The 19,441-nt window shown below is 44.8% G+C and overlaps 1 protein-coding gene across 6 annotated transcripts in view; it reads left to right on the top strand.

The window, feature by feature from the left end:
- The first annotated feature begins 337 nt into the window (after positions 1 to 337).
- Positions 338 to 19,441, top strand: part of ZNF618 (zinc finger protein 618) — a 184,521-nt gene continuing 165,417 nt past the window's right edge. For all 6 annotated transcript variants that reach the window (XM_044265070.1, XM_044265069.1, XM_044265071.1 and 3 more), the window contains exon 1: positions 338 to 430. In XM_044265070.1, the coding sequence (XP_044121005.1) occupies positions 398 to 430 (33 nt within the window). In that variant the 5' untranslated portion in view covers positions 338 to 397. The remainder of the gene's footprint in view (positions 431 to 19,441) is intronic.

The raw sequence follows: 19,441 nt of genomic DNA, 5'->3' as shown, positions 1-19,441 counted from the left end.
GCGCGCCCGGGGGCCGGCCGGCTTTGTGTGCGGCGCGGAGGCCGGCGGCTCGGAGGCCGAGGCCGAGGCCCGGAGCTTGCGGGCCGCGCGGTGAGGCCGGCCCGGGGGCGGGCAGGGCGGCGGGGGGCGGCGGCGGCCCCCCGAGGGGCGGCTCGGCGGCGGCTGCGGCGGCGGCGGCCAGTGCGGGCCCGGGGTGGGGGCGAGGGCCGGGCGCCCCCCCCCCGCGCGCCCCCAGCGCCCCCGCCCCCCCGGCCTGAGCGGGGCGGGCGGAGGAGGGAGCGGCGGCGGCGGCGGCGGCGGCAGCGGCGGCGGCGGCGGCAGCGGCATTGTGCGCGCACCAGCAGCCCGGCCCGGGAGGAGCAGGACGCGCCGGGGCCGCCTCCTCCCGCACGGACCCATGAACCAGCCGGGCGGCGCGGCGGCTCCGCAGGTACGACGGGGGGCCGGGGGCATGCACCGCGCGGGGGACCCCGGGGGGCTGGGGCCCGGGGCGCTGCGCCACTTCATTGCAAGATTTGCAAAATGCAAAGTGCCTGGGCACGTTTGCGGGCTTTTTGTGGGCGCAAACCGGGGGGTCGGGGTCTGGGGAGCCCCCCCGGGCGCCGCGGGGCGTGAGGAGGCTGAGGGTGACGCGGGGGTCTCTTTGGGCCCCCACCCAGCGCCCCCTCTAGCCCCGGGCTCGGACCGGAGCCCAGAAAACAAAGCGGCGAGAGAACAGAGCAGCCATTTCAGTTTGGACAATTCACATTTTGCAAAAATGCAACCCCTTCCAGCTCTCCCCCCCTCCCCCCCAAATTTGCAATTTCCCCCTGACCCCCTCTGCGCTCGGGGTTCCTGATGACCCCCCGGGGGATCTTTCCCCTCTGGCCCCCCCATCTTTGCAACAATCTTTTTTTTTTTAGGCCATATTTCCCTTTCTCAATTTTTTTTTTCTAATTTTTCTTCAAACGGTAGTTTTTTCCCATTAAAACGACGCCACCTAGAGGATACTATTTTGTAAATAAAAAAAGAAATTAAAATTGAAAAGAAATATTTTTTATTTCTTATTTTTTCAAAAGTTTGCACTGTAAGGCAGTGGAGGGGGAAAGGATTCTTTTTTTTTCTTTTTTGGGGTGAAAATTTTCACTTTGATCTTTCTGGGAGCATGGAGACAATTTTTATTTCTGAAGCCAAATCCAGATAATATGTAAATGAAAATTAAGCTGGAATTTGAATGAATTCAGTTTTTGAGGGGGAAAAAGCAGAAAGCCGCCTAAAACTGAAGTCAGTTTGGCTTCCTAACTCATTTTAGTTTGACAAAAAAAACTAATTGGAATGAGGAAAGAAGGGAAATTGTTGAGTTTAGAGAAAACTGGAGAATTGGCTTTATGAAGCAATTAGAAATTGTACTTCATTGTAATTTGGAACTTGTTTAGCCCAGCGGGCAGAAAAGACTAATTTAACCATTTGGCAATATTTAAAGTTTTTCTGTTTTCAAGAGGGAAGGATTTAAAAGAGAAAATAGATCCTAAAATGTTGGCTTTGGACACACCCAAAAATTGTAGTTTTTTTTTTCTTCTAATTTTGCATGTACATTTTACTGCATTTAAATCCCAAGGTTCTAAAGAAAAACAGAAACTGAAAAAGTTAGAGTGAAATTCTGTGTTTTTCCCCTGCATTTGTTGGCTTTTGTGTTGGGTTTTTTTTTTTGTTTTTTTTGTTTTTTTTGTTTTGATGAGATAATTAAGACTGTTTTCTGATTTTGTTTCCTGAAAGGTCTGGGCATTTCTTTTTTTGTTGTTGTTTTATCCATAAAATGTCAGAAACCTTTTTTGAGCAATATTCAATGAAAAAAATGTAAATTCATTACATTATACAAATTGAGTAGCCCACAGATTTGTAGGAGAGACCGCCATTAAAATAAGATATGCATAATTAACATTATTATGAAAAAACTAACAGTGGATTCACAGAAGCTCATTTTTTATGACATGCAACTGAATCAGTTGATAAAGACAAGGGTTGAAGAATCCTTGGTAGGAGAGAATTTTCCCTTCTCTGTGCTTGCTTACTCTTCCAATTTGAAAAATTTATTATTTTTTTAAAAATCCAGATTGGTTTTAGGCCTCTTTGATTGTGATGTGGGGTTGGTAGTTCATTAGCATTTGGTATTTTTCACAAATTTGATTACTTTCAAAGGGGAAAAGAAAATCCATTCGCTTTGATCATTTTGGGGGGGATCTGTGATATTGAAAAAACACAAATTTTACTGATTTAAGAAGGAAAGATAAAAGAAGGGAGGACAGAGAGAAGATGAAAATTCTGATTCTTATCCATCTTCTCTAGTGGAACACTTAAGTTTGCTGAAAAAATGGGGTAAAACACCAATTCGGCTGATTCTAGCATCAAAATTTAATTTTTTTAAAGGAAAAAAATTAAAATAGACACAAAGCCAAACCCAAAGGTACTTGCCTTTGGAACATGAAAGCACAAATGCAGACAGTATTTGACGTAGTTTCTTGGGATTAAAATGAAATCAAATGAAGGTGAAAACAAAAAAAAAATTTATTTTTAGAGGACAAATATTGACTGAATTGAAATATGACAGAGGAAAATAAGATAACCCACCCAGAGCTGAAGGGTTATTTGTGATGAATTAGTTTATGGTTGAACTTGATGGAGATTTTGAAACACCCCCCCCAAAAAAAAGTTTTAATTTTTCTGTTCAGAGGAGAGGGGGAGTACTGTTAGTATTGAGAGGGTGGGATCTTGGTGGACCTTGTGTGGGGGTTAATGGTAGGTCACACAGGGCTAGGACGGGAAACCCTGTGTCCCGTTCGCTAGCTACCAGCTGGTCTTGGGAAAAATGGTGGCCCCAGTTCATGGATTCCCACCCCGTTTTGTGGGGATTCAGATTTCTGAGGGGATGCGAATTCTGTGAAATATATTTGACCATGGCAGAGGTTCAACATTTCCCATCATCACCATTGCATTTGGGAGATTTTATTTTTTTAGTAACGAAATCCTTCAGGGCTGACTGGCCACATTCTGACATATTTGGAATGAGGTTTTTTTTAAAGTAACATAATTAAAAAAATTTTTTTTATCTGTTGAATTATTTAGGCCAATGCCTAGGATGGTCAAAGAATTTGTAATTTCCAAGGGCTTGGGAGGCCTCATGAGACAGGTCTGAGTTAGCAAGTGATGGAGGGGAGCTCTGCCCTGGGTTGGGGAAGGGGAGGTGGGCACCCCTACTGGGCATGTGAGAAAAAGTCAGGGTTGTAGATAACAGGTTATTTCTGGTGCAAGGAATTAAAAATATTGCAGCACGTCCCTTTGTGTGTCCTGGGTCTCCTGACACACAACTCAGATTCCTTCAATTCCATTCTGCTGAAATTTTGTTGTGTTGTCTGTGGTTTCAAGGGAACCCCTTGCGAGGAATTGAAAATCATTTCTGTTTTTGTAGACTTGTTTTTTTCCTTTCATTAAAAAAAAAAATTGGTTATTCTGATCATGTTTGTTGTAAAGGAAATAGAGGTGCATGATGGTACTGTTGGGGGCGGGGTCAGTTCTCTTTTGTTTCTATTGGCGTCTCCCAGGACTGAGATCCGACCTAGGCCTTGGCCTCTCTCACCTCCTATTTTAGATGGAAGTGTGACCAGAAATGGATATATGAGCTCATTTTTATTAGCCTATGTCTGTTCACCAAACTCTCTTATAATATTGGGCAAAAAATCTGGCAAATTGGACTTGAGGGGTGGTAATTTGATGATGGGCTGAGTTATTTTGGTGAAAGATCATTTATACTGTTTCACAGTAGAGACTCTTATTACTTAATGTTTTGCTTTTCTGCCTAAGGAGGGTTTTTTTTTTTCTAATAAGGTTTGAAATTTCAAGGGCCTGCTTTATAGCTTGACTTTGGACCAAGCTAGGAAAAAGGGTTTGCTTATGCTTTCAGCCCTGCACAGAGGTGAACTTGAACAAGGGTTCTTGCTTTGCAGAAGAAAGGCAACAAAGATGGCTGGTCAGCATAAGGCTGACCTCTCCCTGGTTCTAGAAAATAAACAGCCAATGGTTTGTTTCATTTGAGAAACAGAGTTTGAAAAACTCCTCCATTGTTGCATACAGTTCCCCCCCAACCCAACCTTTGACTCAGCTCTTGGCATGCTGCTACCTCTGACCTCAGAATCCTCCTGTCTTCTCCTTGGTGGGGTGATAAGAACTTCTCCTGCCATGTTTTACTAGATGTATAAGCTGACTCTTCGTGGTTGTGGTGAAAATTTAAATTTTTTCCATGCTCTTGTTAGGTTTGGGGTCAGTTGTGTCTCCTCCCTGGTGACTTAAGTGAAGTAGCTTTGTGGGTCCACAGGAGTCCTAGTTTACCCAAGGTCTTGCTGTATGACCTTGGGCAAATCACTTTTTCCTTTCGAGCCTCAGTTTTTGAGAGCTTTGGATCAGGATATTAATAAATAGGTTTCATCTCTGATTCTGACTTCAAGTGATTGGCTGTAGCTATGTAGACATTGTGTTGAGAAGGATTCTGAGGTCACATCTGGAAGCCCGGATTCTGGGGGCGAGGTGGGGGGCAGTGGTGGGCAACGTGTATCCCAGAGCAAGGACTACACTTCTTATTCGCCATACCCAGGGCTAGGTTGCAAATTGTGACCACTGTAAAATCAATTTAGTGGCTCGTGGTCGGCGTAAAAAAAGAAAAAAGAACGGACTAGAACATAGTTGGGTTGGGGGGGAACTGTATGCAACAATGGAGGAGGACACGAAAATAGCAGAGGCATAGCACATCTGAAAGGTAAGTGTCGGCTCATGAAACTTCTGCTTTATTTCCATTTGCCAGTCCATGTGCATGACATACCTACCGTGAACCATGCTCTAAGGAGTTGGCAAGATACCGGACTGATGACCCACCTTGATGTGCTGCAAATACCCTGCACTTTCCCACTTCGTCTCTTCTTTTCTCACTTATTATCCCAGTTGATTTTGACGTGAACCCTGTGGAGTAGGTGTCCTGCGCTACAAGGTCCCCCCCCCCCCCCAGCTGAGCCTGCCTTTCGGGCCCCCTGGGAAGAAGTCTCAGCTGCAGGTGGTTGGGCGCGAACCCCAGCTTGTTGGCCTTGGAGAAGCCTGGAAAGACAGGTGTGGAGGCGAAGGCCGCCAGAAAGGAGATTTTCGAAGAAGCCTGGAATGCCTGTCTCGGTGGGAGAGCGAGCAACCGCACTTAACTTTGTCTTCCTCACTTTACTTCACATTGCCGTAGGAGTTTTTCCAGAGTTCCAGCCGTTGTGTTTGAGCTGTATTTAAATTTTAGTCGGACTCCGCGAGTGTCTGTATCTTGGTGTACGCGCTTCCTGAAAACTCCCGAGTTTCTCTTTGTCTCCTCTTCCGTTCCGTGTCTCAGAGTGGCGGTGCCCAGTAGAAAAAGAATTGGAGTCACAGATGTGAGGCACACACATAATGTTAAGCTTTCTGGTGACACCTGAAGAAGGTAAGAAGAAACAGGTGGAATTAATTTAAAATTTTTTTTTTTTTAAGATTTTATTTAGTTACTTGACGGAGAAAGATCACAAGTAGGCAGAGAGGCAGGCAGAGAGAAAGGAGGAAGCAGGCTCCCTGCTGAACAGAGATCCTGATGTGGGACTCGATCCCAGGACCCTGAGATCATGACCTGAGCCGAAGGCAGAGGCTTTAACCCACTGAGCTACCCAGGCGCCCTGGAATTCATTTTAATAATATAATTTATTTAACACAGTATATCCACAACATACCATTCTTGCAGTGTCTCATCCTTACAAAGAATTGCTAACGTGATATTTTATATTTTTTCTTTGGGAGCTGTTAAGTCTTTTCTGACTAGCCACATTTCATGTGCTTGGTAGCCACATGTGGCTCGTGGCTTCCGTCTTGGACAGCACAGGGAGAGACCAGCGTTCCGTCTAGTTGTTGTTACGGGTGGCCTTGGTAGGTTAGTGACACATCTTTCAAAGTTCTTGGTTTTGTTGGTGGGACTACCTTCCTGAGCCCTAGATGCTCTGTGGTGATTCAGCCTGTAGTGGTAAAGAGTTCCATCGTTCAGCGTCTTCTGGCTGAAGTGGTCCACACCCCTTCTTTCAGTCTTCTGCCAGGATCTGGCCAGATGCTTTAGTTAAACATGACAAATGATGGCCAGAAACCCCAGGAGGATGTGTCTCAGCGTGCGTGCCCTTGAAGTTGAGAAGTGCAGGTGCAGGAGGTGGGTTTTAAATCAAGTATGGCCTGAAGAACGTTGACAATGCCAGAAGACAGCAGGCGGCAGGGGCCAGGGCTGGGATCTGAGAGGAGGGAGGACACTGAGGGAAAGATGGTCTGTCAGTGGGATCCATGTCTGAACTGAACATGGGATCACCTTAGAATCCCCTGCCCCGATAGGCCTCAGGGCCTTAGGTCAGAGGTGTAGACTATTTCTGACCTCCGCCCAGGTGGTGTAATGGAAAGCGGAATTTGAGGTCAGACAGATCAGAGTTTGAAATCCAACCCCATGGCATGGTTAACATTGGCGTTACTTTGGGAAGGACACTCCTGGTTTTGGAGCCACAGATTCTTTATCTGGAAAAAGGGGGTAAATAATTCCGACCTTGATGGGTTGATTTACAATTAAACAAAGCAGCACCTGGGGAAAGACCCAGCCAGTCCTTGGAAGGTGGTTCTTAGAAGGTGATTGAGGCCTGTTGGCTACCTCTTGACCCAGTGGCCTGTGGGTCTCTGTTGGGGGAGATCGAGTCGCAGTGACCACAGTTTTGGTAGTTCTGGAAACCTGGGAGCTTATCTTCAATAGGGTGGAGTTAGGTAACAATAGAAACTGTCCACTTTTTTATTTGTTGATCTGAAACAGACGAGGATGAGACATCTCCTGGACCTACGCATCCTTCTTGTCAAAGTGTTCTTAATGCTTTCATTCCAGGGATGCTCTAGGTCCTCTGAATATTCCTGGATTTGTTTCAAAGCCTGTGGCACAGTCTTTAAAAGGGATAAATCTTCATCCCGGGTGAACTGTGTGCCTTTGAGGTTCTGTTCCCCCTGGGCCTCCTGTCTCTAGGGCCCTTCCCTTTATTCCTCTCCGGACACTCCCCCCACCCCATCCCAAGACCCCCCTGCAGGTCCTGTTCTGTGCAGCCCCCGACACCCCCCCGCCCCGTAGACTCCATCCATGCCCACCCCGAAATACTTCCCAAACACTGTAGGCCCACAGATGAGAGTAGCTTGATTGCCGTTCTCTCTCTCCAGCTGAATTGTGAGTTCCTTGAGGGTAGAGAGCATGGGTTATTCATTTTAGGGTCTGGCAGAGAGCGGCAGCTCGATAAATATTTGATGACTTAATTTGATTTTTGGAAATAGCTCAGTTCAGTCAGATTTGAGTCTAGTGAAGAGTAGGTGACCAATTTGGGTTTGGCCATTCGGTCAAAAGCACTGCTTTACGAGGGAGCCCCTAAGCACTTTTTTTTTTTTTTTTTTAAGAGCTGGTGTAATCAGAGGGGACTCCTTGGATGGCGGTAACATGCTTTGACTGTACACATCTTGGGGAGTTTTAGAAGAGTTGCCTACCCTCTTCACTCCTTGTATGATTTCTTTAAATTGGATGAAGGGCCTGGTAGGATCATTATCCAGATGGCTGATCGGCAGGAATGGTGAATGGTCTCAGCGTTTCTAAAGAGATGGAAATGGGGGAAAACCTTGAGGTACAAGGGGCTGGGTAGGCCCCTGTGTTTGCTCTGGGAACTGGTTGTCTTAGTCATGGGTCCTGGAAGGGGGGCATCAGGGGACTCTCTGCAGAGAACCTGCCACACCTTATCTGTGTAGCAGCTAAATGTGTGATTCGATGTTCAGTCAGACACCATCTTTGGTTGGATTATGGTGTGCAGAAGCCAGAGATTCGAGGAAAATCTATGCGAGAAAATTGAGAACATTCTGGTTTTTTTGCTTAATTTTTTTCCTGTAAGCTTTATAAAACACTGTCCCTTTTAATACTTCCGGCCCAGCCCAGCCAGTGAGCACAGGATCCCAGTCTGAGGGAGACCGTATAATTTCCTCGATGGTCATGTTCCTCACATACTCCTATTTCTGAAGTTGGGGTGTGTTTTACAATAGAAGTTTCCTGTTAGTACATTCCCTCTTCTTTCCTCTCCATCAAAGGATGTTATAAAACCCATGGTATGTTTAGCATTTGAAGGCATCTTGGAATTGAGGTAGAGTGTCCTGTTCCTGGTGGGGTGGACTGTGACGTGAGGGACTTCCAAGTCCTGCTCGTGTTTACCTCACTTAGCTCTCAGTGTGGCTTCTCCACTTGTGCACTGAAGGCAGGACTTGTCTTTGGGAACAAGCATCTGGAACTTTAAATTAGTACCCCTTTCCTTCCATGTCTTTGGGTGGGTTTCATAACTTGACTGTGCCCCTTCTCTAGAAGGTGTAAGAAGTCGGTGGGAGGGAGGTTTAGTGTCCTACGGATGGTGGAATACCAGTTTGACATTTCCAAGGGTAGAATGAACCAGTTGAAGTTGATGGGATAAGGCTTGGCTTCCCTCTCGGCTCTGCGGCTTAATCATTTTGTGGTCTTTACCAGAGTTCTTCATTTCCCTGCCCTTTGATTTCCTTATGAGTAAAGTGGGGATAATGAGGAGGGTGGGAATGGTTGATACCCTCAGCACTGGGTTCTTGTAAAAAGTTGTGAGGGATAGTGAGAAGAAAGTTTTGTAAAGGGCAAAAGTGCTTTTCACTTCATTGCGTTTTTTTAATACATCATCCCTATACCAGGGATGGTAAGTAAGTAATGTATACATACCGCTGCCCCCCATTTACAAGCCTATGTCAGACATTGCTAATCGATCTTGGCAGTCTTTTCCATTGAGTCTGGCCGGTGCCCTCAGAGGCCTTCTTAGTATGGTGCAACCAGTCAGTTGAGTTTAGCATGGGACATGAAGCCACTTTGTCATTCCTGATCTAGTGGTCCCCCCCCACCCCCCGCCCCAGGACAGGAGGTGGAGTTCCTTGCCCCAAACCTCAGTGACCAGGTAGAGGTGAACTTCAAGCCTCAGATCTCCTAACTCGTCATCCAGTGCTTTTCCTATTATTTGCACATGCGCTGTGTCAAAAGAAATTAAAGTTAATTTGGTCTTGAGAAATAGTGAGAGGATTCTGACTCCTCCCTTCCCTCCCTGTTATAATTAGATACCCTTGGGGTTGTCATCAAAGCAGGGCTAGGTGACCTGCTTCTTTGCCTGATCCCGGAGTGATGAGATTTCAGAGGGGGAGATGCTGGTGGCTGGGCCACTCGGTTGGGCAGTGTCCCTCACTCACTCGTGTAGTAGAGAATAGCATGGTAGAGGGGCAAGGTGGGCACGCGGGTTCCTGGACCATACCCTGGGTTTGCAGCACATTGGCTGTTTGTACGCTTTGAAGATCACAGGCGAATTTCTCAGCCCCTGAGAGTCCTGATTTCTGCATCTGGGAAATGGGACAGAAATCATCCTCCACAAGAATCAAATGAGGGGAGGTATTTGAAAATGCTTATTTATTCATTTATTTTTTAAAAAGGACTTTATTTATTTGAGAGAGAGAGCATGAGAGCTGGGTGAGAGGCAGAGTGAGAAGCAGACCCCCCCTCCCCCCCGCAGCCCGCCGCCAGTGCAGGGAGCCTGATGCAGGACTCAGTTCCAGGAGCCTGGCACCCTGACCTAACCCGAAGGCAGACGCTTAATCGACTGAGCCATCCGGGTGCCCCTATTTATTCATTTATTTATTTTGAAAATGCTTTTTAAAAATTTATTTATTTATTTATTTAAAAAGATTTTATTTATTTATTTGACAGAGATCACAAGTAGGCAGAGAGGCAGGCAGAGAGAGAGAGAGCGGAGGAAGCAGGCTCCCTGCTGAGCAGAGAGCCCGATGCGGGGCTCGATTCCAGGACCCCAAGATCATGACCCGAGCCGAAGGCAGAGTAGCTTAACCCATCGAGCCACCAAGGCGCCCCTTTATTTATATTTTTGAAAAAGATTTTATTTATTTATTTGACAGTGGGACATCATAAGTAGGCAGAGAGGCAGGCAGAGAGAGAGAGGGAAGCAGGCTACCCGCCGATCAGAGAGCCTAATGTGGGGCACGATCCCAGGACCCTGAGATATGACCTGAGCCAAAGGCAGAGGCTTAACCCACTGAGTCACCCAGGGGCACCCCTGAAAATGCTTTTTAGATCGACAGCCCTTCATGGGTGTTACTTTTTTACACATGGAGTTTTCTAGTTTTTAACTAGCATAAGTTCACAAATTGTAACTGCCTTGTTGGGAGATTATATAAACTTGGAATCACACATGGGTGCCCACGAGGTGAGTTGGTCCCTAAGCTTGTTTCGTTTTACCTGCCGGCCCATGGTTTAAAAAGTTTGGGATCTGTAGGCATTGGACAGGGTATGCCCTTTCCTGTTCCAGCCAGTTCCCACATTTCAGTCACATACGGGACCTGCCCAGCCCCAGGAGCCACTGGGCGATGAGCCTCTGTTTGTTTATCTGCTAAGTGGGAGTACAGTCCACTTGTATATCCCTCCCGGTTTCCTGCAGGCTTCATGTGAGTTAATGGACTCAGAAGTGCTTCATAAACAGCAGAGAACTAGAGAAACATGTTGGCGACAACTCCTTTCTTTCCTTAAAAAGGAAAGGAGGGAGGCTGAGGTGAAGACAGTATTGAGTTCACAGGAAAGTGATATAAATATTTTGGCTGACACAGCAGAAGGAGGCTTCATATATACGCTAAAGAGAATAAATGGAGTCAGGTGATGCTTGGTGCCCCAGCCAGTATAGAAGATGGGGGGAAAAAACCGCTTTCTAGTGAAGGGAGCTCTGTATCAGGGATGAATCTTCGATTCCCAGGGGTGAGCCCTTGCCCTGGGGGAGGCAAGGGAGCCCTATGCCCTGGGAGGATCCAGGGGTGGGGGAGGAAACCCCTGTGGGTGGAAATGAGTCCTGCAAAGTGGAGGAGGTGGGGGAGTGGCCCTGGGCAAGCCCTTGGCTGGCAGTTTGCTGGTAACATTCGAAGTCGGAGTTGTTCTGGCTAGTTCCCTGGGTATGTTATTGTCCAAGACAGCGTGCCCCAGGGGCTAGCGATTCTATCACTCTGCCAAATTCCCACCAGCCCCAGTGTTTTTGTAGTGAATTAAGGATGGGAATTTTTATCAGGTGAAATTTTGCAGAGAGTTGGCGTTTTGCTTTATTTTGGGTTCAGAGATTTGGGAACTCAGTGGACCTAGCTGGGCATTAAGATTACCCAGAGAGAATAGAGACATTTTTTGGATGCTGGAGATTTTTTTTTTTCATCAGCTGGGAAAAATAATTAAAAATTTAAGCTTGTTTATGTGGGCGTTTTTTAGAATGTATGCTGGAAAAGCAGGAAGTGAAACTGATCTGAAAGAAAACTGAAACTGGCCTGGAAGGAGGCCCCAGGGAAGGGTAACTTTGGGTGGGGGGGCTACCTGCTAGAAGTGGAATTTGTAGTGAGGCTAGTCATCTTTTTGGATCTGGGCAGTTTAGAGCTAAAAGGTTTGTAGAGAGATTGTGCCTGTGTGTTCCAGTGTGTATTGGTAACCACTGCCACCTTTGGCTGTTGAGCTGTTGACATGGGGCTCGCTGAGAAATGTAAAATCCACACCGGACTTTGAAGGCGTCGTTAGAAAGAAAAGATTGTAAAAGACTTCAGTAATAATTTTTAAAATATTGATTATAAGTTAGGGGTGTCTGGGTGGCTCAGTGGGTTAAGTCTCTGCCTTTGGCTCAGGTCATGATCTCAGGGTCCTGGGATCGAGCTCCACATCGAGCTCTCTGCTCCGCAGGGAGCCGCCTTCCGCCTCTCTCTGCCTGCCTTTCTGCCTACTTGTGGTCTCTGTCAAATAAATAAATAAAATCTGGAAAAAAAAAAGAAATTAAAAAAATACATTGATTATAAGTTAAAATGATAGCCTTTTATATATTGGGTTAAACAAAATAATTATTAAAATGAATTTCACTTTTTTTTTTTTTTAAATAACGTGGCTACTGGAAAGTTTGGAATTACTTTTGTGGCTTTTATTACATTTCTCCTGGACAGTGCTATTCTAAAAATGTGCTCCCCCCAGAGAGGGAGAGTGGCTTTCTCAGAGTCACATAGCATCTTGCTTCGTCAGGTCACTGGTGAAGAATGCCAGATTCAGAGTTTGGGATTGAGAAGAAGGTTGATACAGTGGTGTAGCCATCAGTACAAGTAGGTGGTTAAATGGACGGAACTTAGGAGAAAGAGAGAGAGAGGAGAAAGAGATTGGTAATTTAGGAAGAAAAACTGTTTTCCACTTTGTTTACCCATTCCCCTAAACATTAATTAAACACTTTGGAAGAAAGTACATCTAACAAGACAAGCAAAAACAAATCTAAAAGATTACCCCTGGCAATCTCTCCACTTGCCAAAAAATTCCAGTCTATTTAGTCTTTAGGGTTTAACTGGGGTTTATGAATCAGAGTGCAGTTCAGGGCTGGTTTGGGCATAGAAACCCGGGTCACATGAGGGGCTGTTTATTTAGGGTCCTGAGTGGCCACAGGCCATTGTCTTCCTAAGTCATGTCTGCTCCATGTACAGATTCGGAAAGTAAAGCTCCTGGAAGACCCAGAAGGCACACTGCTCTAGAGGACAGAGCTGGCGGAGTGGGGAAGGTCATCTAGCTCCCCTGATCTGCAGCCTGGTCTGGGTGGTCTCAGCTACCCCAGTTGGATCTCCGGGGTCTAGCGTGGGGGTGGGCAGAGAGGTCAGTGAACGACAAAGCTAGTCTTGAACACAGGTCTCTCAAACTTTGTAGCCTAGTTCTCTTGCTCTTAGTGTTCCGAAAGGAGTTTGAGCCTCGTGTTGGGAATTCAACCTTACAGACTTGTTTTGCTCAGGATCTGTTTCTGTTGAAAGGCTGAAGTTGAGCATTCTTACTTATCTCACTTGATTTTTGCTAAATAGAATTTTTCTGCCTTGAAGTATAGTAATCATTGCACATTTGCTAAGTGGTTCTTAGATGCCAGGCTCTGGACTCATCATTTAACATCTATTATCTCAGTTAATACAATAGCCCTGGAGAGTAAGGTTATTTATTTATAATATGAGGGACTTGAGAATCAGAGGTGAAAGGGGACACAGCTGGTAAGGGTGGTTGGCCTCAAATTCAGATGACTGCCAGAGACAAGGCTCACGATAGCCCTTTGAGCTGCAGAGTCTTACCATTCAACCTTACAGTTAAGGAAGGTGAAGTTATTTGTCCCAAGTTGTGGCATTGGTGATTGGCTAGGATTTGAATCCAGCTCCCTCGGATGTCTTCCCCTTTGCTGTGGGGCTGAATGGGACCCCGGTGTCTGGGAACTTGCCCTCCCCATTCTGTGGGGCCCAGATCTGGGCCTCCCAGGCCTGCATTCCCAAGCTCCCTGTGCTCCTCCGTGGGCCAGTGGCTTGTGTGTTTCATGTGCACAGAGCCTTTAATACTGCGTTTGAAAACAGTTGCAGAAGGTTTGCTGTAATTAATTACATTTGACATACTTGGAACTGGGGCCTCCTGGATTCAGAATGCAAATTTATGCCCAGACAGATGTAAGGTATGCTTGGAGCCAAGAGCCCTGGCACGCCCTAGCCAGGGCCTGCGGTGATGCTGGCTGCCCTGATGGGACTCCCGTCACTGGCATAAGCAGTGGAGGCAGGACTCAAACTCGGGGTTACCTCGAGCCCACAGGCTGTGGGAGGAGAAATAACTCTGGGCTTCAGGGTAGGAACCACAGTCTGTAGTCGGAGCCCTGCTTCTAACTCAGCCAGAGCCTGGGGTAATTTCTTTCTCTCTTTGAGCCTCAGTTTCCCTTCTTAGGCAGTGAGGGCTTGGACTGGTTGCTTTGAAAGCGTGTTCTGTTAGTTTGTTCAGGGGTAGGAGGGCAGTTAATCCAAGTCAGAGCTCAGAGGGCTGGCTTTTGGAAGTCTTAAGTAGTGGAATAGGAGGGTAAGCAGGAGGCTATTGGAACAGACAAAGTGTACCAGACCTGAAATTGAGCACAAGATGTTGCTGATTTCCAGGGCTCCCCATAGAGAGGTCAGGCATTCAGCCTTAGACTCCTCTTACCATCTTTATTAGATAACTTAGCGCCAAACTTTGTGGCTTTAATACACTACTGCTTATTGTCTGTCATGGTTTCTGTGGGTGAGGAATTTGGTAGTAGCTCGGTTGGTCTGATGTAGGGTCTCTGTGGTCATGGTCATTCAGTGGCCAAGATCATCTTAAAGTCTTCACTCTCCTGTCTGGTGCCAGGGTTTGAAAGACTTGAACACTTGGAGTTCTTTGGGGATCCATCCATCCATCCGTCTCATGGGGTCTTCCAGGATGGAGGTTTCATACAAGGCCTGACTTCTGTATGGTAACTTGAGTCTCCCAAGGCACATGTCCCAGCAGAGATATAGCCAAGCAGATCCAGTGTCTCTTTTTATGATTTAGTGTCAGAAGTCATGTAGCATAACTTTGACCTCAGTCTACAGGTTGAGCCCATTACAGAGATATGCCCCATTTCAAAAGGAAGAGATATAAGCCCCACCTCTCTGTGGAGTTGTGGCAACATCGCTTTCAACATGTAGGAGGGGACACATTTTTTTTTTAAGAGTTTATTTATTTATTTGATAGACATCACAAGTAGTCAGAAAGGCAGGCAGAGAGAGAGGGAGAAGCAGGCTTCCTGCTGAGCAGAGAGCCTGATGTGGGGCTCGATCCCAGGGCCTTGGGATCATGACCTGAGCTGAAGGCAGAGGCTTAACCCACTGAGCCACCAGGTGCCCCAGGAGGGGACGCATCTTGATATGGTCATCTTTGGAAAATACAAGCTGCCATACCGTCTGTCTACTCATCAGTCCATCTCTCTACCTATTTACTTCTCCATCCTTTTCTACCCACCCACCCGTTCACCCATATAATTTCTGCCCTCAGATGTGTGTTCGTCTTAGGATTACCTGTTCATCCGTCCATCTGCCCCATTCAACTCACTGGACACATTTTGAGTACCTAATATGGGCCAGATACAACTAGGCTGCTTTCAGTGATGAGCTCAGCGGGGAGAATGAAGCTAATAATTACTGAGAACTTATTCAGTGTTAGTTTTTTTATCCCCCAAATAACTCCATGACATAGAGTTTTCATCATGTCTGTTTTACAGGTGAGGAAACCAGGGCACAGCAAAGCTAAATAACTTGCCCAGGGTCATTCAGGTAATTAGTGTCCGAGGCAGGATTCAAACTCAGGACTTAGCAGTTTGCACTGTCCCACATTGTCTCCATTCTGATTTTTAAGTGTGAGATTGTTGTCAAAGAGCCGAATCTCGGGGCGCCTGGCTGGCTCAGTGGGTTAAGCCGCTGCCTTCTGCTCAGGTCGTGATCTCAGGGTCCTGGGATCGAACCCCGCATCGGGCTCTCTGCTCAGCGGAGAGCCTGCTTCCTCCTCTCTCTCTCTCTCTCTCTGCCTGCCTCTCTGCCTGCTTGTGATCTCTGTCTGTCAGATAGATAGATAAAATCTTTAAAAAAAAAAAAAAAGAGCCAAATCTCACTTGTATTTTCCTTCCAAGTGAAAACAGGTCCCCCGCACCCCGATTATACAAATAATACATTCATTATAAGAACGTTAAAGCAGCACAGAAAAAAATAACGATGTTCTTCAAAAAAATCACCCCAAATCCTACCACCCAGAGACAACCACTGTTCACATTTGATGAACATTATTTAAGTCCTCTCTCTGCATATTTAAATATATATGATTACAGTTTTATTCAAATGGGATTATATTCTACATGCTGTTCCGCGTCTGCTTTCTTTTTTCTTTTTAAACTCCTGGATCTCTTTCTGCATCAGTAAATAGAGATCCTCATTATTATTTTATTGACTGCATTGTATTTCTACTGTATATATGTCCCCGAACTTAGTGCCCTATTGGGTTTTGGTTATTTCTAATATTTTTACACGCGGGGTTTCTTGCTTGTGTGGTGATCTCTTTATCATCAGTCTCTCTAAAAGGCCGATTTCTGAATCCTAGCATATTCATATCCTGCTGGTGATAGCAGTTGACCTTGCTGCTAAGAGATTGGAAGTGTTTATCTTACACATTGTGGCCATCACCTTGTATTGCCACTGTTCTTGATCATTGAGGTCTTGATGGGCAAACCAATGAGGGTGAACATTGCTTGGTATACTTGTATTAGCCACTTTCATTTCTTCTTTTGTGAATTGCCTGTTCAAGCGTTTTGCCTGTTTTTCTCTTGGGGTGTTTATCTCTTCCTTTTTTTTTTTTTTTTTTTGAGAACTCTTTGGATTTTAGAGATACTGACTCTTTGCTATTCAGATTCCAACTATTTCTTATCCTAGACTTTTTTTTTTTTTAAAGTGCTGTTTAGAAGTGGTTGAATAAAATGTTTACTTTTTAAAAAAATTAATTTGGCAAAGAGAGAGAGCACGCATGCACGGGCCTGTACAAGCAGGGGGAGCTGCAGGCTCTTTGCTGAACAGAGAGCCTGATTTGGGGCTCCATCCCAGGACCCTGGGATCATGACCTGAGCCTAAGGCAGACACTCAACCGACTCAAGCCACCCAGGTGCTCCTAAAGCATTAAATTTTAAAATACTTTCATTTTTGTGTTTTGGATTCTATATATATATTTTTTGGTGTCACACATTAAAAATTTATAGCGAAAAGGCAGTCTACAGAGTGGAAGAAAATATTTGCAAATCATATATCTGATAAATGGTTAGTTTCTGGAATATATAAAGAATCCCCTAAAATTCAACAACAAAAAACCAGATAACCTGATTTTTAAAAAATGGGCAGAGGACTTGAACGTTTTTCCAGGGAACATATACATATGGCCAACAAGCATATGGAAATATACTCAACATCACTGATCATTTGAGAACTGCAGTTTAACACCGCAATGAGCTATCACATCACACCCATTAGGATAGTCCCTATTAAAAAAAAAACAAAAACCCAGAAAGTAGTGGCTAATACAAGTGTTGGTGTGGAAAATTTGGAACCTTGGGTACTATGGGTGCAGCTGCCATGGAAAACAGTATGGTGGTTCTCAGAAAATTAAAAATAGAATTATCATACGATCTGGCAATCCTGCTTCGGGTATCTATCCAAAAGAATTCAAAGCAGGATCTCAAAGAGATAATTATACACCCATGTTCATTGCAGTGTTATTTAAAATAGTCAAGAGGTGGAAGTAACCTGTATTTTCATTGATGGATGAATGGATAAACAAAATGTGGTGTGTATATAAAATGGAATATTATTCAGCCTTAAAAAAGGAAATCCTGTCACATGATAAAATATGGATAAATCTTGAAGACACTGTGCTAAGTGAAGTCAGCCAATCACGAGAAGACCAGTACTGTATGATTCCACTCACATGAGACATCGAAAGTAGTCAGAACTCATAGAAACAGAAAGTAGAATGGCGGTTGCCGGGGAAGGGGGAAATAGGGAGTTGTCGTTCAGTGGGTATAGGGTTTCAGTTTTGCAAGATGAAAAAGTTCTAGAGATCTGTCGCACACCTCGGGTGAAGTTGCTTAGCACTCCTGAACTGAACACTTAAAAATAGCCAAGGTGGGGAAAAAACAAGGTTGAACATTTATGTCATCTCGCAGATCAACAGTTTGTTTTCTAGGAACATACACGGAGGAGTGTCTGTATACCATGTGAGAGGTACGCGAGTGCTTGTAATTGTTTATAAGATTCAATACCTAGAAACAAAAAAAGATTTTAAGAAACATCCTTATTTCTTCTGTTATTTTATATAGATTGTTTTCTTGCACTTACATTGTTTATCTGTCTGGAATATATTTGCTTTAGAAGAGAAGTACAGAGATCAGGCTCTGTTTTTTCCCCCCTGCAAAGAGCTAACTACTTGCTCTAACACCAGTAACCGAATAATTTTATCTTTTCCTCTTGGATTTGAAATGCTGTCTTTATCTTACATTAAATATACATGTACTTGGGTTTCTTTCTGGACTCTCTGTTCCCTGGGTGTACAGGTATGATACTGTTTCAATTTAGTCACCTCTTGATTAAACTCGAACATGAGAATGGTATCTTAAGAAGTAACCTGTAGTTAGCATGTACAGTGCCATATGTGTTACTTACATGAAACTCACAGAAAGGGGCTGCTTTCTGGTGGGCTTTTTCCACGGGGCACTCTCTTTCTTAGACTGGCCTTAGTGGCCCTGTAGATACAGAAACTGAAGTTCAGTGAGGTCAAATAACTTGCTGTAGGTGGTAGCTAATTGGTGATCTTGTTCCCTGTGAGATTGGGGCCTGAGTCCGACTTCTGAGTCTTCGGAGTTCTTTAACAACACTCTGGCTCTCACAGATGCCCGGATCTCTCTCCTTGGGGACCATATATGCAACAGAGGGTGCTCATACATGCTAAAGTGCATGGGAGGCAGTCGTCATGGCTCATTCAAAACAGATATCTCTAAACGGATTATTCCCTGGTTGCAGTTAGATACATGCTAATATTTGTTTTAATCAGCTAATTTTTAAATAATTAAAGGAACCTAATGATATTATAAAGAAATCAGAAAATAAGGAAATGAAAAGACTTTGTTAAATAAATCCCAGCCCTCGTATAGTCATATTAAAATTTTGGTGTATTTCCTTCAATTTATTTTATGAGCATATTTTTATTTCTTGAATCATAATGTATTAGTTTTGCCTCCTGCCTTTCCCTTCCCCCATCTTTACTTTGTCTTCCTAATTGCCATTTTTAAAGGCTGCATGATATTCACAGAAAAGAATGAACAGGGTTTATTGAACCCATACTCTGTTTTTGCACATTTAGGCTGGTTCTAATTTTTTCTTTTATAAAGTTCCACTGTAATGAACAATTTCATAAATAAGGTACTCCTGATATTTTAAAGCCATCTCCTTTGGATATATTCCTGAAGAGAGATTACCAGATCAAGGGTAGAAATTAGTTGACACATTTCCGTATATCCTCCCCATTTTGGACCAGTTGTTGGTATCAGGCTTTAGAACTTCTGTTGTTTTGGAAAAGAAATACAGTAAATTCTTTTTTTTTTTTTATTTTTTAAAGATTTTATTTATTTATTTGACAGACAGAGATCACAAGTAGGCAGAGAGGCAGGCAGAGAGAGAGAGAGAAGAGGAGGCAGGCTCCCCGCCCAGCAGAGAGCCCGACATGGGACTCGATCCCAGGACCCTGAGATCATGACCCGAGCCGAAGGCAGAGGCTTAACCCACTGAGCCACCCAGGCGCCCGTAAATTCTTTTTTTAAAGAAATATTTTATTTACTTAATTTGACAGAGTGAGAGAGAGATTACAAGTAGACAGAGAGGCAGGCAGAGAGAGGGGGAAGCAGGCTCCCTGCAGAACAGCAAGCCCAATGTG

The sequence above is a fragment of the Neovison vison genome, chromosome 9 (assembly GCF_020171115.1).
Source record: "Neovison vison isolate M4711 chromosome 9, ASM_NN_V1, whole genome shotgun sequence".
NCBI classification, from domain to species: domain Eukaryota; kingdom Metazoa; phylum Chordata; class Mammalia; order Carnivora; family Mustelidae; genus Neogale; species Neogale vison.
Note: the sequence above shows the minus strand (reverse complement) of the source record. Positions and strands in the feature narration are given on the sequence as shown.